The following is a 24,122-nucleotide window of genomic DNA, read 5'->3' on the forward strand; positions in this document are numbered from 1 at the left end:
ACAGAGTTACGGGAATAGCTCACCAGTGAAGTTCCACAACTGCATTTTTACTTTTACTGCATCTGATTTTTTCACATCTGTTTGTCCTGACACTGGAATATCAGCTCTGTGAGCATAGCGGCCTATTCTGTCTTGTTCAGCTCCACCTCCACTCTTTGGAACAGTGCCTGGTACCTAGTAGATGCTCAGTTAATGGTTGGATGAATGAATGTTAATGAATACATTTACTTTTTTGTCAGAAATTCTTCTTGTAATAGCAATGGTTAACTTCCTGATAATATTTCTGTTCTCCTAGTATTACATCTCAAGATGGGCTAGAAATAAAGCTTCCATTACTGGTAACATAGAATAGAAAAGTGGCAAGTGTGTTGAGTTTTAACATTTTCAAAAAGCAGAAAGTGTTTGTTGGAGGCAAGAGAAACATTACTGGAAGGTACACAACTAGTTTTACTTTCCCAAGTTGGCAGAAGCAAAGGAAAGGAGGTGGGCTATTTGGTGGCTAGGCTAAGAAAACATGCGGATTTCTCAGGTAGCTCTAGTGGGAAACACAAGTCTAAAACATCAGAGGAAGGCCTGGGTTGAAATATGCATTTACTAGTCATCAGCATCTAAGTGATATGTGGACCTGTAAGAGGAGATGAGCTCAGGCGGTGAGACTCAGCAGAGGAACAATACAGAAGTTTAGAGAAGCATTTATTTAAAGAATGAGGGCATGATACAATTTTAGATAGAAAAGTATAGAAAGAAAAATAAACAAATGCCCTTGAATTTGGCATTTAGATAGCAATTAGAAATCTTTGTAAGTAGAATAGTGGGATCAGTAACTAGACAGCAATTATGGTAGGGCATTTTTATTACAGAAAGCGATGAACTCACTTCATCTGACTCGAAAGTAAAGGTATTTACTGCACGGATTGCTAACTTTTCTAGAAATTTAAGGGCAGTAATTATCTTTCAGGGGCTGCATAGAGTCAGTTTTTCTCATGGATTCTGCTTCTCTGTCCAGTGACAGTATCATCTCTTTCTGTGCTTCTTGTGCTTTAAAAATATATACTGTGGTAAGATTTACATACCATGAAATTACCATTTTCAAGTGTACCACTCAGTGACATTTAGGGCATTTACACTGTGGTGCATCCACCACCACTGTCCAGTTCCAGAGAGTTTTCATCACCCCAAAAGGAAGCCTTGCAGCCACTGAGCAGCTGCTCCCCATACCCACTTCCCCAGCCCCTAGCAACCAACAGTCTCCTGTCTGTCTCTGTGGATTTGTCTGTCCTGTACATGTAATGGAATCATGCACTGTCTGACCTTTTGTGTCTGGCTTAGAAGAATGTTGTAAAGACCCATCCACGTTGTAGCATATATCAGTATTTCATTTTTTATGGCCAAGTAATGTTCCAGTATGTGGAACCTTATCCATTTTGATTATCCGTTCATCACATTGGTGAACATTTATATTGTTTCTACCTTTTGACTATTATGAGTGGTCATGATGTGAAGATTTGTGTACAAGTTTTGTTTGAACTCCTGTTTTCAGTTCTTTGGGGTATATATCTAGAAATGATGGGATTGCTGGATCATACGTTAATTTCGTGTCATTTTTTGAAGAGCTGAAAAAACTTTTTCTCCAGTGGCTGCACCATTTCATATTCCTACCAGCAACATGCGAGGGTTCCAGTTTCTCCACATCATTGTAGAGAACGAGCCAACACATTTTTTCCCGTTGTTATTGTTGCCATCCTAGCGAATGTGAAGTGATGTAATTTGGCTTTGATTTGCATTTCCATAATAAACAATGATGTTGAGCATATTTTCAAATACTTGATGGCTATTTGTAGCATCTCTTCTTAAGAGAATTATTTACTCAAGTCCTTTGACAATTTAAAAATTTCGATAGCATAGTCTGGATCCTAGGCTCTTATCAAATATGCAATTTTTAAATATTTTCTTGCATTCTGTAGGTTGTTCACAATATCCATTGATGCACAAAAGTTTTTAACTTTGACAAAGGCCAACTTATCTATTTTTTCTTTTGTTGCTCACGTTTTTGGAGTTTTACTCCATTGTCAGATCAAAGGTCATGAAGACTCACCTCTGTGTTATCTTCTAAGATTTGTGTGGTTTAATTCTTGTATTTAGGTCATTCATTAATTTTGAGTTAATTTTTGTATACCATGTTAGGTAGGGGTCCAGTGTTATTACTGGAATGTGGCTGTCTAGTTTTCCCAGAACCATTTGTTGAAGAAACCATTCTTTCCCTCATTGAATCTGACCCTTGTCAAAAGTCAACTGACCATAAAGTATGGGTCTATTTTTGACCTCTCAAGTCTGTTTTATTTGTTTATATGTTTATCCTTATATTTGCCAATATCAGACCATTTTGATTACTGTAGCTTTGTAGTAAATTTTTAATTTAGTATGTGTGAGTCCTTCACATTTTTTTCAAGGTTGATTTGGCTATTTGGAGCCCTTGTAATTCCATATATGAGAATCAGCCTGTCCATTTCTAAAAAAAAAAAAGGCTGTTGAAATTTTGATATGCATTCTCTTGAATCCATAGATAGCTTTGGGGAGTATTGTCATCTTACCAGTGTTTCCAGTTCATGAACACAAGATGTCTTTCCGTTTGTGTATTTTTAAATTTCACTTAGCAAAGTTTTGTACTTTTTAGTGTATGTGTCTTTCGCCTCAAATAAATTATCCCCAGGTTATTTTATTCTTTTGGACACTGTTGTAAGCAGTATTGTTTCTTAATTTTCTTTTTATATTAATCCTTGCTGGGATATAAAAACACATGTTTGTGCATTTATTCCTTCTTCCTTCCTAATGTGATTGCCTTTTATTTCTTTTTCTTGCCTAATGGCTCTGGCTAGTACATCCAATACAAAGTGTTGAAAGTAGGGATCTTTGTCTTGTTCCTAATAGGAAAGGGAGAGCTTTCAGCCTTTCATCATTGGGTATGATGTTTGTTGTGGGGTTCTAACAGATGCTTTTTACCATGTTGAGATCATTCTATTCTATTCATAATTTTCTGAGCATTTTTTTACTCCCATCCCAGCATTTTTATCATGAAAGGGTGTTAGATTTTATCAAAAGCTTTCTGCATCATTGAAGATGAACATGTTTCCCTCCCTCTTTGACTCTGTTAATATGGTAGATCACATTGAGTCATTTTCTTATGTTGAATGACACATGCAGGCCTGGGGTAAATCCTGTGTTGTCATCATGTATGTGATCCTTTTAATATGCCATCGGGCACTGTTTGCTAGTGTTTTATTGAGAATTTTCACATCTTTTTTAATAATATTTATAAACATTTATATTGGTCTTTTTTGGAAGTAACTAAGAAGGACTGATGTTACTTCTTAAGTGTTTGGTAGAATTCACTGGTAAAATCGTCTGGTCTTGGATTTTTCTTTGTTGGGGGGGTTTATGATTACTGATCAGTCTTCTGACTTGTTATAGGTCTGTTCATATTTTCTATTTATTTTTGAGTCAGTTTGGATATATTACGTTTCTAGGAATTTGTTCATTTTATCTAGATCATCTCACTTGTTGGCATACAATTTTCCTAGCTTTCTGGTATTGTTTTTATTTTTGTAGAGTCAGTAGAAATATCTCCAGTTCATTTGTTGTTTTAGGTAAATTGTGTCTTGCTTCCTCATCATTATACCTTTTATTTTCCTTTCTTAGTACATAAAATAGAACTTCCAATATAACATTAAAAAGGAGCGTTGCTTTGGCCAGTGTGGCTCCTTTGGTTGGCCATCATCCTGCAAACTGAAAGCTCACAGATTTGATTTCTGGCCAGAGCATGTAGTCGAGATGCAGGTTCAGTCCCCACTCAGGGCACAAGCAAGAGGCAGCTGATCGCCATTTGTCTCTCATATCACTGTCCCTCTTCCTCTCTTTCCCTCTCTTGGAATCAATAAAAGAAAAAAAAATTTAAATAAAAGTAGTGTTGAAACACCTTTGCCTTGTTCCTGATCTTAGTGAGAAAGCTTCTAATTTCTCACTATTAAGTAGGATGTTAGCTTTAATTTTTTTGTACATATTCTTTATCAAGTTGAGGAAGTTTCTCTATCTAGTTTAATGAGAGTTTTTATCATGAATGGGTGTTAGGTTTTGTCAAATGTTTTTTCTACATCTATTGACATGTTCATGTGACTTTTCTTCTTTAGCCTGCTGATGTGGTGGGTTACATTAATTGGTTTTTGAATGTTAACAAGCCTTGCATGCTTGAGATAAAGCTCACTTGATCATGGTGTATAATTCTTTCATACATTGTTAGATTTGATATGCTAATATTTTATTGAGGATTTTTTGTCTGTTTATGAGAAACGTTGGCTTGTAGTGTTTTGTTATGTTTTTGTCTGGTTTTGATATTAGGGTAGCGCTGTCCTCATAGAATGAGATAGGAAGTTCTTCCTCTGCTCCCATCTTCTGTAAGAGCTTGTAGAGAACAGATATAATTTCTTCCTTAAATGTTTGGTGGAATTCACCAGTGAACCCATCTGGGCATTTCTGTTTTAGAAGGTTACTAATTATGGATTCAATTTTTAAATAGATGCAGGCCTATTCAGATTATCTACAACTTCTTGTGTAAGTTTTGTCAGATTGTGTCTTTAAAAGAATTGGTCCATTTCATCTGGGTTATCAAATTTGTGTGCATAAGTGTTGTTCACACAGAGCCTTCAGGATTTCATCAGTTACAGGTCAGGTCTTTCTCCCCAGCATTGGCTCCTGTAGTCTTTTCCACTCATGAGTCTCTGCTATGGGAGGCCGTGACTCCATGTACAGACATGCCTTGGAGATGTGGGTTCAGTTCCAGAATATACCACAATAAAGCAAACATCCCAGTAAAATGAGTCACATGAATTTTGGGGCTTCTCAGTGCATATAAAAGTTACACTTACACTATATTGTAGACTGTTAAGTGTGCAATAGCATTATGTGTTAAAAAATCTATATACCCCAATTTATAATACTTTATTGCTAAAAAGAAAAATGCTAGCTATCATCCGTTTCTAAATTGGGGGCTGCAGTTTTCCTGAGTCCGTCCCTTTTTTAGGGATCCAGGAAGAGTGTTGATTTTTCAGTCTGTTTAGCATTTTACGCATTGTTAGGACAGTGGCAAATTCCAAGCTCCTTACATGCAGAACCAGAAACCCCAAATCTCCCCTTTTAAAAATATTTTTTAGTTTTTAATTGTAAAATGCACATAACATAAAATTTATCATCTTACCCATTTTTTAATATACAGTTCAGTAGTGTTAAGTATATTCACACCGTTTTAAAATTAAACCAATCTCCGGAACTTTTCATCTTACAAAAGTGAAAGTCTGAAGAACAGCATAAACAAACAGGCAAAACAGAAACAAGACTCATCGACGGAACAGTCTGATTGTTGCCGGTGGGGAGGGGGTTGAGGATTGAGTGGAAGAGGTGAAGGGATTGAGAAGTACAGATTGATAGTTACAGAATAGTCATGGGGATGTACAGCATAGGAAACAATCAATGTTATAAATTTGTATGGTGCCAGGAAATAATGGTACTGGAAATATTGGGGAGAGCAGTTTAAGTATATGATTATCTGACTACTATGCTGTACACCTGAAACTAATGCAAAATAATACTGAATGTCAAGTGCAATTGAAAAATTTTTTCAAAACTGAAAATCTAGACCTATTAAACAACTTACCCTTTTGCTCTCCCCCTAACCCCTGGTAACAATCATTCTACTTTCTGTTTCTATTTGATTACCCCAAATACCTGCTATGACTGCTTGTTGCACTCAGTGCAGTGTCCCCAAGATTTATTCATTTTGTAGCATGTGACAGGTTTTCTTTTCTTTTTAAGGTTAAACACTATTCCATTGTGTGTAGGTATTATATTTTATTTATCCATGTATCTATCAACGGACATTTAGGTTGCTTCCACCTCCTGGCTATTGTGAATAGAGCCGCTGTAAACGTGGTATATGAGTATCTCTTCAAGACTCTGCTTTCCGTTCTTTTGTGTATGTGCCCAAAGCGGATTGCTGGGTCATATGGCAGTCCTATTTATAATGTTTGGAGAAGCTATCATATTGTTTTCCATGGCGGTTCTACCATTTTGCAATCCCACCAGAAGTACAAAACGGTGTCAGTATCTCCACATCCTCGCCAACACTTACTAATATTCTTTTTCTGTCTCTTTTTATAGAGTATCCATCCTAATCAGTGCACTATCTCATTGTTTTGTTTGGGTTTTCGCTCATGATTAGTGACGTTGGGCATCTTTTCGTATTCTTGTTGGCCATTTGTGTATCATTCATAGAGAAATGTCTGTTGAAATTCTTTGCCCATTTTTAGATGTTTCTTCTTTTCCCTATGCTTCTCCTTTCTTCAACTTTTTTTCCTTTTATTGACTCTGCCTCCACTTCTGCTTTTCCCATTTTTTCAACCTCTACTAGTTCTGCTTTTCCTACTGATTCTGCATCTGCTGCTTTTTCCTGTGCTCCTTTCTGTAACTGTCTTCCTCTTAATGACTCTGTCTCATCTTCCCCATGTTCAGCGTATCCTTATTCAGTTACTTTTCTGCCAACTTTACCTATATTTCTTTTCCATGTGTTTCTCTTTCCTGTGGCTGTTTTACCTACTGCTGGCTCTATGCTCACTTCTGGTTTTTCTTTTTTCAGGGCTTGCTAATTTTGCTGCTTTTTCTGCCTCTGCTTCTCCTTTCCCTGTGCTTCTCCATTCCGTGGCTGTCTTCCCTTTTGCTGGCTCTTCCCCTGCTTCTGCTTTCCCTTCAGTGTCTGCTGATTCTATGACTTATTTTGTAATTTGGCCTGCGCTCCTTTCTGTGTGCTGCTCCTTCTACAGCTGGTTTCCTTGTGTTGGTTCGGCCCCTGTTTATGCTCTCCCTTCAGTGTCTGCTGATTCCACTGCTTTTTCTGCCTCTGCTTCTGCTTTCCCTGTACTTCTCCTTTCTGCAACTAATTTTCTCTTGCTGACTCTGTCCCTGCTTCTGCTTCCCATTTCAGTGTCTTATAATTCTGCCAGGGGAGGGGGGTTGGCCTCTGCTTCTTCTTTCTGCAGTTGGTTTCTTTTTGTTGGCTGCTTCTGCTTTCCCCTTTCATGTCTCCTGATGTTGGTACTTTTTCTTCCCCTGATTCTGCTTTTTCTGTGCTTCTCCTTTTTGCAGCTGGTTTCCTTTTGCGGACTCTGTCCCTGCTTCTGCTTTCCATTTCAGTGACTTCAGGTTCTGGGGCTTTTTTGGCTTCCACTTCTCCTTTTCCTGTGCTTCTCCTTTCTGCAGCTGGTTCCTTTTGCTGGCTTTTTCCCTACTTCTGCTTTCCATTTCAGTGACGTCATGTTCTGTGGCTTTTTTGGCTTGTGCTTCTCCTTTTCCTGTGCTTCTCCTTTCTGCAGCTGGTTTCCTTTTTCTGTCCCTACCCGTACTTCTGCTTTCCATTTCAGTGACGTCAGGTTCTGGGGCTTTTTTGGCTTGTGCTTCTCCTTTCCCTGTGCTTCTCCTTTCTGCAGCTGGTTTCCTTTTTCTGTCCCTGCCCGTACTTCTGCTTTCCATTTCAGTTATGTCAGGTCCGTGGTTTTTTTGGCTTGTGCTTCTCCTTTCCCTGTGCTTCTCCTTTCTCCAGCTGGTTTCCTTTTGCTGCCTCTACCGGTTACTTCTGCTTTCCATTTCAGTGTCTTATAATTCCCAGGGAGGAGGGTTGGCCTCTGCTTCTTCTTTCTGCAGTTGGTTTCTTTTTGTTGGCTGCTTCTGCTTTCCCCTTTCTTCTCCTAGTGTACTTTTTCTTCCCTGATTCTGCTTTTCTGTGCTTCTCCTTTCTGCAGCTGGTTTCCTTTTGCGGACTCTGTCCCTGCTTCTGCTTTCCATTTCAGTGACTTCAGGTTCTGGGGCTTTTTTGGCTTCCACTTCTCCTTTTCCTGTGCTTCTCCTTTCTCCAGCTGGTTTCCTTTTTCTGTCCCTACCCGTACTTCTGCTTTCCATTTCAGTGACTTCAGGTTCTGGGGCTTTTTTGGCTTGTGCTTCTCCTTTCCCTGTGCTTCTCCTTTCTGCAGCTGGTTTCCTTTTGCTGGCTTTTTCCTTGCTTCTGCTTTCCATTTCAGTGACTTCATGTTCTGAGGCTTTTTTGGCTTGTGCTTCTCCTTTCCCTGTGCTTCTCCTTTCTCCAGCTGGTTTCCTTTTTCTGTCCCTGCCCACACTTCTGCTTTCCATTTCAGTGACGTCAGGTCCGTGACTTTTTTGGCTTGTGCTTCTCCTTTCTCCAGCTGGTTTCCTTTTGCTGCCTCTACCCCTACTTCTGCTTTCCATTTCAGTGTCTTCAGGTTCTTTGCCTTATTTTGGCTTCTGCTTCTCCTTTCCCTGTGCTTCTCCTTTCTGCAGCTGGTTTCCTTTTGCTGGCTCTTTCCCTACTTCTGCTTTCCATTTCAGTGTCTTCATGTTCTGTGGCTTTTTTGGTTTCTCCTTCCCTGTGCTTCTCCTTTCCCTGTGCTTCTCCTTTCTGCAGCTGGTTTCCTTTTTCTGTCCCTGCCCGTACTTCTGCTTTCCATTTCAGTGACTTCAGGTTCTGGGGCTTTTTAGGCTTCTCCTTTTCCTGTGCTTCTCCTTTCTGTAGCTGGTTTCCTTTTGCTGCCTCTACCCCTACTTCTGCTTTCCATTTCAGTGTCTTCAGGTCTTTGGCTTATTTTGGCTTCTGCTTCTCCTTTCCCTGTGCTTCTCCTTTCTGCAGCTGGTTTCCTTTCGCTGACTCTGTTCCTGCTTCTGCTTTCCATTTTGGTGTCAGCTGATTCTGTGGCTGTATGGCCCCTGCTTATTGTTCCCTCGTGCTTTTCCTTACTATCGCTCGTTTCCTTTTCTGACTCTCTCCTTGATTTTGCTTTCTCGTTCAGAGTCTGCTGACTATGCTGTTCTTTCTACTGATTAATAACCCTGATCTTTTTTTTTTCTGGTGATACTTTTGTTTTTGCTTATTCTGTTTCTTTTTCTGCTGATGCTGGGTTTTTTTTTTTTTTTCTGCTTCTCAAGTTGCTCCTGCTACTTTTGCTTCTCCTTCTTGGTCTTCTACTTTTCTATACCTTATTTTGGACCTCCTTTTAACTTCACTGTTGCATGCCCCTTCATGGCTACTCCAGTCCTCGCTGCACATTATGCTTCCACTTATAACTGCTCCACGCCTTATTGTTTTTTTCAGTTTCAACTTACTCCCCCACCTGAATAAAAAGAATCTGATATTAAAGTCATGGTACTGTGTCCTAGATAGCTGGTTAACCTGTCGATTAGCCATTACCTTAGGTGTTCACCTCTGGAACAGTCAGCCGCGGCACCAGCTGAGGAGTAGAACAGTGAATCACACGGGGGAGTACAGGCGCACTTGGGGCCCCGGGGACGGAAGGGAATCCATAGTCCTTAAAGGGAGTGTGCCTGCGTCGGCAGCAGTGCTTCCCCATCTGGAAGTGGACTGAACAGAAGGAGCAGTGAAGCAGCCATGCTGAGGAAGTGACTCTTTTTAGAGAGCTGGGTCCAAAGACATGAGAAACCAGGGAAGGTGGCTGAGCAGTTGTGCCACGGCTTCCTATCCAGACACGAGGGAAAGACTGGAGACAAATAAGGAGAGAAGAATAGAGGGAACAAGGTTTTGTAGTAAATGAGGATGAGATTAAGAACACAACAAGGCTGAAGGGTAGACCACAATGGAAAATGTGGTACCAAATGCCTTTGAAACGAGAACCAGGAGGGAAGCCGAACTGTTCTGTTATTGTGTCCCTTGGCGTTGCAGGTCCTGAGTCTGTGTCACCTTCCCTGCTCAAGGTCGTGATGAAACCCACAGCGACGGTCGGCAAGGACTACCAGTACCCGCCAGTGAACTGGGCCGCATTGCTCTCCCCGCTCATGAGGCTGAACTTCGGTAAACATCAAGTGTTTTTAGGTCTCTGGAGTCTGATTTTAGGGTGTGACCTGGGTAGAAAAATGTATCCTGTCTCACAGGTGGCACTGACCAGATAGACCTTTGGGATTTTGAAGTTTGGCTCCTTGGATGGAACCACTGGATTACTTTCACTGGTCACTTTGTAAACAGTTGAGGAAAAGGAGACAGACGTCTGAAGACACAGATGCAGAAAGACGCACTCATCAAGATAACACTTGACTGAGATGCGCTTGGTGTTGGGCATGTGTTGCAGGCACCAAAAAGCTGGGTTGGATGTTTGTCAGACTGCACTTCCAGAGCCCCGTGTTTCAGGGAGGTGGTCAGTGGAATGCTGCAACAGTCTCCTGTTGCCGCTGTAACAAATTTCCACACACTCAGTGGCTTGAACCAATGCAAATTTATTTCTTTGTCTTATAGTTCTGTAGATCACAATCCAACGTGGTTCCTTCTGGGCTGAGATCAAGGTCTTGGCAGAGCAGCATCATTTCCTAGGTGCTTTAGGCGGGTACTGTGGTCTGAACATTTATGCCCCTCGAAAATTTCTGTGTTGAAATCCTAAATTCCAGTATGATGATACAAGGTGGGGCCTTTGGGAAGCGATTAGGTCATGAGAGCTGGAGCCCTCATGAATGAGATTAATGTTCCCATAAAAGAGGCCCCACAGCTCCCTAGCCCCTTCCCCATGTGAGGACACAGCAGGGAATTGGCAGTCTGTCTCCCCAAAAAGGATCCTCACCAGAATCTGACCATGCTGGCACCTTGATTACGGAATTCCAGCCTCCAGAACTGTGAGAAATAGATGTCTTCTGTTTACAAGCCACCCAGTCGGTGGTACTTTGATATCAACCCAAACAGACTGTGATAGGGAGAATCTCCCCCCCCCCTTTTCTAGCTTCTAGAGGCCTCCCGTATTCCTTGGTCTGTGCCTCCCGCCCCTTCTCCTTCATCAAAGCAACAGAGGGCTGGTCTTCTCATGCTGTCATCTTCCTGGTTCTCCGAACCTGGACAGAGTTATCCACATTTAAGGATTCACTTAATTAAAGGAGTCCAACTGAGTAACCAGGATAACTGCCCTATCTCCGGGCCATTAAGTTTAATCACATCTGCAGAGTTCCTTTGCCATGCAAGGTAACATATTCACAGGTTCCAGAGATTGGCATGTGGACGTCTCTGGGGGCCATTATTCTGTCCACCACAGGTACTTTGTGGTGAGCGGCAAAGGGAATGCCTTCCTCCACACCTCGAATTCATCCACAGCAACCTCTTTTATAGACTTAGCATCTACAAATTCAAGTTCATGTACTTACCCCTCACCCCCGCCCCCCAAAAGATAGAGAGAGAGAGAGAATAATTTTGACAGCACTGCGGTTGTGGGTGTTTGTGTGTATTTGTCACAAGTGCTGTTTTTTATACTGGGGTGTTTACTTACGTATATAAGAAATATTTGTATACTATAATCTATGGGCAATTTAAGAGATAATCAAAAATTATTTTAACTGCGCATAATTTTCATTTAAATGTTTTCATTTTAACCCAGTCCCACCATAAGAAATGATGTTACTGTACTGTGTTATCAGAGATTTCATTTGAAAAATATGTCTCCTTGCCCCCCCCCCCCCCCCCGCTTTTGCATGCTTGGTTGAAAATGCTTGTGTTTTAGTAAAACAAACAAACATTTTCTTGTTTGGAGAAAACAAGAAAGTATGTCTGCTGATATGGATCAGACTGTTAGAAAGACTCAATCACTGCAGAATGCGGCTGCATCTTTAAGTCCTTCCAGATCTAGACAGATTTCTCTATATCCTGAATGCAAGGTTGAGAGGAAAGGAAAGCAAAGGCAAAGAGATCTTTAGCTAAAATTTTCTCAAAGTTCTGACAGCATTTGAATGTCTAGGTTTATCTGGATATCATAAGAGATATTATCCTAGCTACCTCAAGGCCTTATCTGTCCTAAGGCTTGGGATTCTGTTGCCAGTAGGTACATTCTTGTACCTCTTCTCCAGAAGGTCTCTTGAAATACCTCTTGGTTTACTGAAATTCTGTTACCTGTAGAAGATGCTTTGATTTGAGACACTTAAAGCTAAAAGTCAGAGAAGGAGCTACACGAGATACTCTTTTTCTTTCTTCTCTTTTAGGTGAAGAGATACAGCAGCTGTGCCTTGAAATTATGGTGACTCAGGCACAGTCATCGCAGAATGCAGCTGCACTGTTGGGATTGTGGGTGACGCCACCGCTGGTCCATGGTCTGAGTGTAGGTAGCAACTGAGGGTGCTGGGCAACAGGAGGGTATGGTTCTGTGGGGGAGATTAACATTGATTTGGGTGTGTGCTCTCAAAGTCAAGGGTGGGAAAGGGGGATTTTATAGAAAAATTGAGGGTTTGACAGTCACTGGCCAGCAGAGTGGAAAATTGTGAGACTCAGAACTCTGCCATAGCTGTCACCATTCCTGCCATCAGCTACCATCAAACGAAAAGGGAAAATGATGATGTGATGATCCGAGATACTGAAGTTCCCTTTTCAAGTTCGTACAGCTAGAAAGTTGTAGAGTTATTTGAGCCTAGGCTTATTTGTTTATATGATATACGTAATCATTTCGGTAGATATTAAGAGGGACAAGCCACATGTGCAGGATATATGACCCCTCCTTTTCACAGAAAAGACAATAATTAAAGTGAGCCTTGCAGGCTAGGTAGGATCTGGTTAGGCATCAAGTCAGAGACACCAGGAGACGTGCAGGGAGTAGGAAGTCTCAGCTAGGGTGTGCATCGTGAACAAAGTGCTGAGGAAGAAGCGATCTAGCCTGTCATTGGTTGATTACCTTAGGTCAGGGCCGATGATGCTTGTGTTTCAGTCTTCGTTCCTAAAGCATGAAGGAAGTGTTCCATGCTTCCTTAGAGGTTTCCCGATGGACAGTAAGTTAAATAACCTTACCTTTGTTACTCTTCTCTTCTCTTCTTGGAGGCGTTAATTCTTTGAGAATACTGCAAAGCCCTCCTATTATGCCCTCAAACTTTGGTTTCAGTCCCTACTCTTCACTTTTTTCCTTTAAGCTCTCCTATGTCTCCAAATACTTTTTAATTGACGGTCGATATTATTGATGTGTGCATCCTTTCTGTCAGCTTTTATCATTGCCTCTCTGCTCCAAGCAGCTCCCATCTGGCCACTACTTGCTGAGAGCTTGCTATGCACTGGCTACTTATAAGCACTCAGTGAGGATTTTCAGACATCAGATTAGATCTCTTCAACCCTGACAGGCTGATTTTTCTTACAGCTTTATTGAGTTGTAATTTACATTCCATAAAGTATAGCCATTTTAAGTGTAATTTGAGTTTTAGTATATTCATAAATTTTCCTCCCTCACCAAGCGTACGTCCATCACCCCAGAAGCTCCTGCGCCTGCTCGTCGTCAGTCTGCACTCCCAGGGTCAGACCCAGGTGACCGCTGTTCTTTGTCTCTGTATTTTTGCCTTTTTAAAAGAACTTTCGTGTAAATTTACATTTCCTGTAAAGTTCAGAAATTCTTTGTAGAAAATTTAGAAATTCCATTATAGAATGGAATCATATAATATGAAGTCTTCCATGTCTGGCTTATTTTACTTCTGAGCAGTATATTTTGTGATTTCCATTTTACAGGTTGATAAACTGAGGCAAAGTCCCCGTACCTAGCAAGTGGAGGGGAGTCTGAATGACTCCCAAGCCTGTGCCTTAAACACTGTGCTGTAATTCCTTCCCTTTGAATCAGCCAGTTTTGTTGACCTCAGAAATTTTTTTAGGCTTTACTTTTCTTTCCATTTCTCTTTTCAGATCTGTGCTGCTCTTTTGCATTTGTCCTTGATTATGGACCTTTTATATTATCTTCATTAATTAATAAATGAAGTTTGTGAATTCATTTACTTAATTATGACCCTTCTCATTAAAAAAAATCTGAAATGACACATTCTTTAGAGTGCTCACGCAATGACACTGATCATTTTAGAGATATACTGGTTGTTGTCTGGTTTGATTTCTTTATACAACTTCTTTTAGACTTGCTGCTTCTTTAGTATCATACTTAATGTTTCTGACAACTTTTGAAGCTGCTGTCTTAAAGTCTGCAGCCCAGTCCTGCGGTTAACTGTGCCTCTCCTTAGCTCTCATGACCTTTTAAGGTGCCATGGTCAGTTTCACACACTCAGCTGGTGCCTCTTCAGGCAGAGGTGGACTCACATGCAGTTCCTCTTACTTCCCCGTGCCTCCTCCGAAGAAGAAGAAATTAGTATCACCAGATACCCTGTTTCATTGATTCCCAGCAGACAAGCCTTTCATCTTCAGGAGCTTTTCTTCACAGAAGATGTGATCTGTTAAGACTGAATAGCGACAACTGGCCTGTGCTTCAGAAGTAGCATTTTACCCCCCTCACTGAAAAGATCCAAGGTGTAAGCTGAGTAGTTCACGGGTGGTTTGGCCGATGCCATACCTACACACAAGTCAGGCTGGATCAGAAGTCACTGCAGCAGCCAAAGTCACATGCACTGGTGGCCCTCTGGACGCTGAAGCTGTGGGAAACTGAGGGGCATGCCCCAGTTTACTCTCAAACACAGTGACAACCTGGAAGTTTTAAGCGTTGCAAATCCAGACTTGCCTGTTTACATCTGACCTCTTCTGTTTAACTTCCAGCTGAATATCAAGAAATACCTCCTAGTATCTGCACCTCTGTGGATCAAACACGTCTCCGAGGAACAGATCCTGGGTTTTGTTGAAAACTTAATGGTGGCAGTTTTTGAAGCTGCTTCCCCGATCTCCAACCATGAGCTATGCTTGAGCGCCTTGCAGGGTCTGAGCCAGGCTATGAAACTGCCCAGCCCTGCCCACCACCTCTGGAGTCTGCTCCGTGAAGCTACTGGGAAAATTTTTGACCTGCTGCCAAGTAAGATTCGGGTGAGGAACAAAAATATTTACATTCCTGACAATTTGTGTTTGGGATTTTTAAAGCCTTTTTGGCAAAGCAGGGAGGTGCATGTTTTAAGAATGTGGTGGGAAGGCTAGCAAGGAATAACCACGTTCTTCACTAAGAATGTGTTTGCTTCCAAGATCTAAATTGAGGTTGAATATTTAGAACCAAAGTCTTGAGCAAGCTCAGGGGCCTGTTAACCAGTGCTGCACCGGGACATTTGCTCCTACGCCTGTTACTAAACGCCTGCAGACGTTGAACAAACTCAGAAACACACACACTTTGCACCTGGGGAATCCCTGGGCATGTTTTTCAATATGCTGTTCATATGACCTAGCACTAGCCTTTGCTCCCACTCCCCAACAGACCTCTGAATTGTAGTTTTACAAAGATGTTAATAATCCATTTGGAATGATGGATCCTGATGAGAATAAAGAACAGTCAAACAAATACACAATAGCAGGAAAGGTGAGGGTTGTTGTTGTTTTTTTAATAAGAAAGAATGGCCACATGTTAAAATCTCACTCTGGCTGGGTGGCTCAGTGGGTGGAGTGCCGTTCCACACAACAGAAGGTTGTAGGTTCCATCCCCGGTCAGGGCACACACTTAGGTTGTGGGCGTGGTCCCCAGTCAGGGCGTGTATGGAGGCAACAGACCGATGTTTCTTACTTCGATGTTTCTCTCTGTCTCCCTCTCTTTCTAGAATCAATAAAAACATACCCTTGGGTGAGGATTTAAAAAAATTAGAACCTCATCAGTTGCTGTTCATGGAGATAAGCAAATCCAACAATTTGTTGGAACATTAAGAATGTACTTACCTTTCATTGTATTCGACATGCTTGTTTTTCTTTACCAGAGAAATGATTTGGAGCTGTATATCAGTGTGGCAAAATGCCTCTCAGAAATGACAGATGATGAAGCCAATCGGGTTGCCCAGGTTACTGAGGTAATAATATATCTATGTCTGTTTTCATTACTGAGGTGGGAATTACAGTTGAAGTGTTGATTACAGTATCCTTTTGGTTAAATGTAGTTTTGCTTGCTACTTGTTACTTTCAGAAACCTGCCTCACTCTGGTCTTGTGTCCAGCCTGGTAGTATGATTGGTTCTTAGAAATATTGTGTGTAATGATGCTTTAACCTAACTAATCCCACTTTATCAAGAACACTTCAGTGTCACCTGTGGGCAAAAATAAGTACAAGACAACATCTTCAATATAAAATCCTCAAAAATGGGAAAATTCCAACCAAAGAACTTTCTGGTACATGGAAAGTTCTTGCACCAGAACTATAGTTCAGGTCTCACATTTGTTTTTCATCACCTGGTACTTATCCTTTTGTAATAAAGAAGGGTGTCTGATTGAAAAACAGGCACCCTCAGACCCATGCCCAGTCAAATGAAGAGTGGGCAGAAGGTAGCGTGTCTGTGAGGTTGCCAGCTTTAGCAAATATGGCCTGTTAAATTTGAATTGCAGATAAACAAGGAATAATTTTTTAATTATAAGTACATCTCAGTGGACATACTTGTTCAAATGGCACCCTGCTTTCCAGGTAATATCAAAGTTCTGTAGAACTATGAGCCCTCACAGAGCAGGCCGACATCTTATTCCACTTTAAGGAGGGTTTTACTGTCCAGTCACATCCTTGAACTTTGGCATCATGTAGCAGTGATTCGTAAAATGTGCTCCCTGGACCTGGGAACTGATTAGATGTGCCAGTTCTCAATCCCGCCCCAGACGTCCTCCATCAGAAGCTCTGGGCTGGGGCCAGGAGAGTGCATGTCAGCAGCTCTCCCGGGTGCCTGGTGCTTCCCGAGGTTCGAGGACACTGGAGTACTCGGAACGCCAGCATTTTGGAGACACGGTCACTTTAAGGAAGGAAAAGCAGTATCAGGAAAAGCTTAAATGAATGGACTACGGAGCCTCGCATCCAGGCTTTGAAATCCAGCTCTCTAATTTACCAGTGTGACCTTAGTTACATTTCATAACCTCTCTCTGCCTAAGTTTCCTCATCTGTAAAAGGAGGTAAGAGCACCTACCTATTTGGATTAATTTGTGAGTTAAATGACTTAATTCACATTAAGTTCTTAGAAAAGTCCCTGACCCAAGGTGAGGACTCAATAATGATTTATTACCATAATTATGATTTTCATGTCACTTATTAATACTGTTATTTATTCATGTAATATACTCAGAGGTAGTGCATACAATTTACTTCGTGGCACCAAGTGCTAGAGGTTGCTGTGTTATTCCCTTGGGCTCCTAATGTTCCATTCAGGGCACTGTCACTACAACATACTAAATAGTCTTCTGATGTCCCCAGAAGAGTTAGTGCATTCCACTGAGGTCAGTGTTGTCATTTCTGGAAAGAATGGGGGTAAGAAAACAATAGTGGTGAAGACTTCAGACTCCACATGTTCCCATTTTTTTCTGCCACCAAAGCTGTGTGACCTTAAGCAAGTTACCCGACCTCTGTGCCTCAGTCTTCTCATCTGAAAAGGAGGGGTGGAAATAGTCACCTACTGCACACAGCTGGTGCGAGAAGTCCATGGTTAATGCAGAGGTTAAACTTTTTGGTCTCAGGACTATTATCATGTCTGAAAAATTAAGATATGATTGATGATTCCAAAAAGCTTTATTTACATGGATTATCTCTGTCAACATTTACTATATTGGAAATTAAAACTAGGAAATTTATAATTATTTACTTAAAAGTAATAATAAGCCCACTGCATTTTTTTAATATTAAATTTTATTTAGTTACTTTTCAAGTACATTTTTTTTTATCTATTTCTCCCATCCCACCCCACCCCCCCGCCCGGTCTCCCCCCTCCCTCCCATCCCCCCCCCAGTCCTCATCTCTGTGTCTTTCATACTTGTTCCTCAAAATCCCTCCCCCTTTTTCCCCTTAAGTTCCCTTCCCTCTCCCCTCTGGTCGCTGCCCACTTGTTCTCTATTTCAGCGTCTTTGTTTTTATTCTGTTTGCTTGTTTGTTTTATTCTTTAGCTTCCTGTCAAAGGTGAGATCATATGGTATTTGTCCTTCAACACCTGGCCTATTTCACTCAGCATAATGCTTTCCAGTTCCATCCATGTTGTTGCAAAAGGTAGTAGCTCCTTCTTTCTCTCTGCTGCATAGAATTCCATTGTGTATATGTACCACAATTTTTTGATCCATTCATTTACTGATGGGCACCTAGGTTGCTTCCAACTCTTGGCTATTGTAAATTGTGCTGCTATGAACATTGTGGTGCATAGGTTCTTTGAAATTGATGTTTTAGGATTCTTGGGGTATAATCCTAGCAGTGGAATTGCTGGGTCAAAAGGCAGGTCAATTTTTATTTTTCTGAGAAAATTCCATACTGTTTTCCATAATGGTTGTACCAGTCTGCAATCCCACCAACAGTGAACTAAGGACCCCTTTTCCCCACACCCTCTCCAACATTTGTTGTTTGTTGCTTTGTCTATTATAGCCATCCTGACTGGTGTAAAGTGGTATCTCATTGTGGTTTTAATTTGCATCTCTCTGATAGCTAACGATATTGAGCATTTCTTCATGTGTCTCTGGATATTCTGTATGTCCTCTTTAGAGAAGTGTCTGTTCAAGTCCTTTTCCCATTTTTTAATTGGGTTCGATGTCTTCCTAGAGTGGAGTCGTGTAAGTTCTTTGTATATTTTGGAGATTAAACCTTTGTCTGAGGTATCATTGGCAAATATGTTTTCCCATACAGTTGGTTGTCTTTTTAATTTAATACTGTTTTCTTTAGCTATGCAGAAGCTTTTTATTTTGATGAGATCCCATTTGTTTATTCTTTCCTTTATATTCCTTGCTCTAGGGGACATATCCGTAAAAATGTTGCTGCGTGGAATATCTGAGATTTTCTTGCCAGTGTTCTCCTCTAGGACTTTAATGGTGTCATGGCTTATATTTAAGTCTTTTATCCACCTTGAATTTATTTTGGTGTATGGTGTGAGTTGGTGCTCAAGTTTCATTTTTTTGCATGTAGCTGTCCAGTTCTCCCAACACGATTTGCTGAAGAGGCTATCTTTACCCCATTTTATGTTACTGCCCCCTTTGTCGAATATTAATTGACTGTAGAGGGTTGGTTTGATTTCTGGGCTCTCTGTTCTGTTCCATTGGTCTATGTGCCTGTTTTTATGCCAGTACTAGGCTGTTTTGATTACAGTGGGTTTGTAATACAGTTTGATATCAGGTATTGTGATCCCTCCTACTTTGTTCTTCTTTCTCAAAAGAGCAGCAGGTATTCAGGGTCGTTTCTGGTTCCATATAAATTTTTGAAGTGTTTGTTCTATGTCTGTGAAATACGCCATTGGTACTTTAATAGGTATTGCATTGAATCTGTATATTGCTTTGGGTAGTATGGACATTTTGATGATGTTAATTCTTCCAATCAGCCCACTGCATCTTAACAAATAAAAAATATTTTCCAGAAAAGCAAAATAACTAATGAGAAAAATGGCATTGTTTCACATTGTTGCAAGTCTCTTCAATGTCTGCCTTAATAGAAAACAGTTGGAGTCTCATAGCTGTTACTTCTTTCAACTTGTTGTCCATTATCGGGGTGAAGCCTGTGAAGAAAGCCCAGCATCATGCAGCTATGCAGGTAGAAAAGGGAAAAGTCTGTTAATAGGCTTGTCAGATGATTATGGGTATCTTTCTTTGATATTGCATCAAAAATTCAACACGTGGTACTTTCTTCTATGTTGGTTACAGTGTGGAACCTGAAATACCACATCTTTCAGACTATACAACGCACTTTTCCCCCACAATTCGGGAGGAAATGGGGGTTTGTCTTATAGTTTGAATGTAGCTTTACATTTACATTGGTGAAATGTTATGTTATTTATGTTATTAAATATTTTACCACATTTTTTGCTTCAAAAAGTTTTTTCTATTTCCCTCTAAAACCTAGGTACGTCTTATGATCTGAAAATACGGTAATCCATGAACTTCACACACTCTGTTACATTAAAATGCTTTGGTCTCCCCTGTGCTCTTGGTCTGTTACCAGTGCATGATTTTGTAATATTGTATGTTGGCCATTTGAAAAATTTTGAATCACTAAGTTTTGAAAATCTTTCAAATGTTGATACATTTCATTATATAATATCAAAACACCATATTTGTTAGTATCACCAGCAGTCTCATCAGAAAAGTCTTTTATGTATTGGGAAGCTGACAAACTCATATAAGCAGATACAGATTTTGCAAAAATCTAATTTGTGCTTGAAAGTTCAGACTTTATATTATTGGCAGTGAATATTGTCAAGTATTTTCCTTGAGGTGAGAGTCTCATTTCCTTCAGTTTTAAGAAAACAGTCATTCAGATACTCATTTGAACAACCATGGGAGTTCCATGGGAAGAATTGCCATTTCAGCTTCCAGCTCAGTGTTGCAAGTGTTTTTCCTTGAGACAGCTGAGGCCCCGGCATGCAGCAGAAGTCTCTCACGTGTGCAGACCTGTCTTGTCACACGGAGTGTTGGAAAGATGTGCCCTCAAGGGCAAAGGCTTAATGAAACTAATAATTTCTATTTACAGGGACATTTTAAGTGAAACTAGATTTTTAAAAAATTTTAAGTGGCAGTGGAAAATATAATGAATATTATTACTACAGTTTGATGCTATTATGAATATAGTTTGACCTCACAGATCCTCTAAAAGGGTCTCAGAGTCCCCCAGAGGTCTGTGCGCTGCCCAATTAATATAGGTTAAGTGCTCAGAATGGTGCCCCGCATAAGATAACTGCTGTGTGTGTGTGTGTGTTGTCATTGTTATTATTTGTGTGTTTTTACTAAATATCATCACCAGTTAACCCCCGAAATCATTTCTGGTTTCTGTAAGAAAACAGGAGGCGACACTACAGTGTTCAATCTACATGTGCATTTCAATAGAGCACGCAGGCAGCTAGGTCACACGCTGCAGGAAATAAGCAGTTTTAGCATTTGGAATAATAATCAACTTCACTCTCACCCTTTCTGTTTTGCCCTTGCCCTGAGGGCCTGTGACAACTTCAGTTAATTTAATAGCAACTGAACAATTTGCTTTTTTGCAGAGCAGCATAGAAAAGGTGGCCTTTGTCAGACTGTACTTGGTCTCTCAAGGACGGTTCCCCTTGATGGGCTTGACTGACATGCTCAGTGTTGCTGTTCAGCACCATGAAAAAGACACGCTGGCCTGGATGATGCTGCACAGCCTATACCACGCACGGATTGTGAGCCACGCCAACACAGGTGAGGCCCGTGTGGGTGAACATCAGGAACAGAAGGGTCTGCTGCCATCCCGTTTGAGTTGCCTCCACCTAACAACTGGTTTAGTGCTTCTGGACGCAGGCGAGCCTGCGTACCCCAAATAAGGAGCAGCTTGAGTGGAAACGAGCAGTTACATCTGATAACATCTGCTCGTTGGAGATGGGATCAAATTCTTGCGAGGATTTTTATCTTGTTTTTGGCCCTCAAGGATATAAACAAGTTTATCAGGTAGATTCTGCCTGCTTCAGTTTCTCAGACAGACTGCACAGCCATTGATTATGCCTGATGTTTTCATGAAAATGGCGCTTGGGTAGTTGTTTAGCAGACAAACAAAAAACAAACAATGAAATTAAATAGTTGTTCTATTTAGAACAGAGGTGAGAAGAACAAAATCTGGACAACCTACCCATGTCCTCAAGCCAGAAGTTCCAGGCCAAGGCTCTGCTAGTGAATTATAGGGTGCAACTATGAAACCCTTGTAGACATTTAGGGTTTAGAGTCGTCTGAAAAGGGAACACCTCCATTTCTCCCCCAGGGCCGTAGTCATGTGCTTAGACTTCTCGAGACTATGTCCTAGGTTCTGAGAGGCACCTGGTTACTCCCGTGAGATGTGTGGCTGGGAAGCCCTGTGACCACCGGCCAGTTACTGGCATTTCTTCGCTCAGTGTCCCCCATCTCTAGTATATGTGAAGTTCTGAGAGAAAGCCGGCACACCTGATTGTAATGTTCTTTCCCAAACTGCATGGGAAATTTTGATCCCTCTGCCTCTGTGGCAGTTGAAACAGTGGTCTCATATATGCATTAGTACTTTACCACTTGCAGAAGGAACCTGTGATGAGAAACTAGACTTTTTTCCTCTAAACCAAAACTGTATTTATCAAGAAAAAAATGCAGTAGGTGTTCCCAATTAAGCATGAAGATACATCAAGCAGATTGAAATAGATTTGATACTGCCATTGGTTCTAACCTTAACTTTGAAAACCTTTCCAAGTAGTTTTTACCCTAATGGGAATCCTCATTTTTTTTAAATAAAAAAGGAAAAAAATCAATATTTATGTTTATTCTCCAGTTACCCTGTAATAGCTGGTTTCTATTTTTCCTTTTATGTCTTTGGATAGGTTTTTTTCTGTGATTTTGGCATGAAGAGGGAACATTTACTCTAAGAACTATAAAAACAACTAATCCAAGATTCAATATTACTGGCTTTTGGTGTACCAGTTTTCCCCAAGTGTGTTTCATGTTCAGAAAGAAACTCTAAGAAATGCATTTTATCACCAGTGGGTGGGTAGGTTTGAAGAATAAGTTAGCTATTGAAAACAAAGACTAAAATAGTCATTTGGTATGAATGGCGTCCACTCTCACCGACAACTGCAAGTCTCCAGTACTGTGAGGGGCCTTCGCGTGAAACCCGCACCAGCCGTTCCTGAGTTATGGCAGTTACTACTGTTCTGTTTTGCATTTCAAAGGAAAAACCATGGCTGGTTCGGAAAATGGCTTTTTTTCTTTTCAGGTGTGCTGAAGAGAATGGAATGGCTCTTGGAACTGATGGGCTATATCCGAAATGTTGCTTACCAGTCAGCACCTGTTCCCAATGTGGCTCTCGATGAGGTACAATTTAGAGAAGCAATTTGTAGCTTTCTTAAAATACAGAACTTATATTGGCTCTCCTAAAAGAGGAATATGTTGCTGCTTGTAGCTTTCTTTTCCTCCTTGTTTTTATTTTTCGGAAACAACAGTGGTGACAACTCTGATGTCACAAACAAATGCATGTTCTTACCAGGCTCTTGGAGACACCGAGGGCTGATGTCTGAAAAAATATTGCAACAGAATACATTCCTTAACAGGCAGCAGACAGAGGACACTAGCTGGGGAGGGGACTCAGGGTCCTTGTACTTACGCTTGATCCCACAAGGAGGTGGGCTACAGGATTCTGGCCTCTACACTGGCCCAGCAGGGCTCCCACAGCTGGTCCGAAGAGATTCCTGGAGCATATGCAAGTAACTTGTATGCACCAATACTTAGGGTGTGTGTGTATATATTAGGGATTTTTAGCATACCCCTAAAATGACCCGTGACCCAAAAAAGGTTAACAACCACTGGTATTCGGTAAGTTAAAAAAGAAAAAGACTGATAAATAAAGTGATAACAGCGCCTTCCCACGTGCCTCATTTTCTTAGCAGCCAACCGTACATTTTTTAGGGGAATTTTTTTCCCTATAGACATGTTTTACGTGTTTCCTTTGTGCATAAAAATGTATAGAACTTGAAATGTTGATAGAAAATCTGCCATACTTTTCTGAGGAGTCATGTGTGTTTTAAAATTTTAGTTAGCAAGAATAGGAATTTTAAGAAATTGAGGAGTTATTTTTAAACTTTTTTAAACTAGCATGATCTGTCCTCTTGTTCTTCTGATCTCCTGAATTTTTATTAGTCTTTTCTGTTTTCTTATGAAAATCTTTTCTAACCTAGACAATACAGACAGGCACAAAGAAGTATAGTTTAAGTCACAGTAACCCAACAGGGCAGAGGCAGCCTGCGTTGTCACCATTTCTACCATTGTCTGTATTAGTCTCAAATCTAAAGGGATGGATTCTAGGCAGATTCGTTAGAAAGGGATGAGGAGAGTTATTGGTTATTGTTCAAAAATAGAGTAAGACCAGAAATATATTTCTAAATATCTCTCTCTGTATCACTCTTAGTTTTTTAGTATCTTTGAAAACAGCAAACCAGATGAGTATTTGGATCTCAGTATGATTAGGAACTCAATTCTGTTTCTCCCGAAATGTTAGAGCAGTAACGATGACCCCGATAGGCCTTCTGTAGCATCCCGGAAACCTACCAAAGCCCTACGTTGTCTCTTTATTAAGCATGGAAACGGATTTTGTTCCTCAGTCCAGTTCCTCTCCTGGAGCGGGGTGAGGCAGGAGGAGGGGTTGAGTGAAGGGGAAGACAACATTGCATCATGATGGGGGCTGTGCATGTGAACAT

The 24,122-nt window shown here is 40.8% G+C and overlaps 1 protein-coding gene across 1 annotated transcript in view; it reads left to right on the top strand.

Annotated features, from left to right (window-relative positions):
- Positions 1-24,122, top strand: part of FOCAD (focadhesin) — a 321,710-nt gene that overhangs the window by 287,670 nt on the left and 9,918 nt on the right. The window contains exons 36-41 of the mRNA XM_053656269.1: positions 9,788-9,916; positions 12,073-12,188; positions 14,594-14,854; positions 15,724-15,813; positions 20,940-21,117; positions 22,646-22,743. Of these exons, the coding sequence (XP_053512244.1) occupies positions 9,788-9,916; positions 12,073-12,188; positions 14,594-14,854; positions 15,724-15,813; positions 20,940-21,117; positions 22,646-22,743 (872 nt within the window). The remainder of the gene's footprint in view (positions 1-9,787; positions 9,917-12,072; positions 12,189-14,593; positions 14,855-15,723; positions 15,814-20,939; positions 21,118-22,645; positions 22,744-24,122) is intronic.

Source organism: Artibeus jamaicensis, unplaced genomic scaffold (genome assembly GCF_021234435.1).
Source record: "Artibeus jamaicensis isolate MK-2021 breed Jamaican fruit bat unplaced genomic scaffold, CSHL_Jam_final scaffold_1964, whole genome shotgun sequence".
Taxonomy (NCBI): domain Eukaryota; kingdom Metazoa; phylum Chordata; class Mammalia; order Chiroptera; family Phyllostomidae; genus Artibeus; species Artibeus jamaicensis.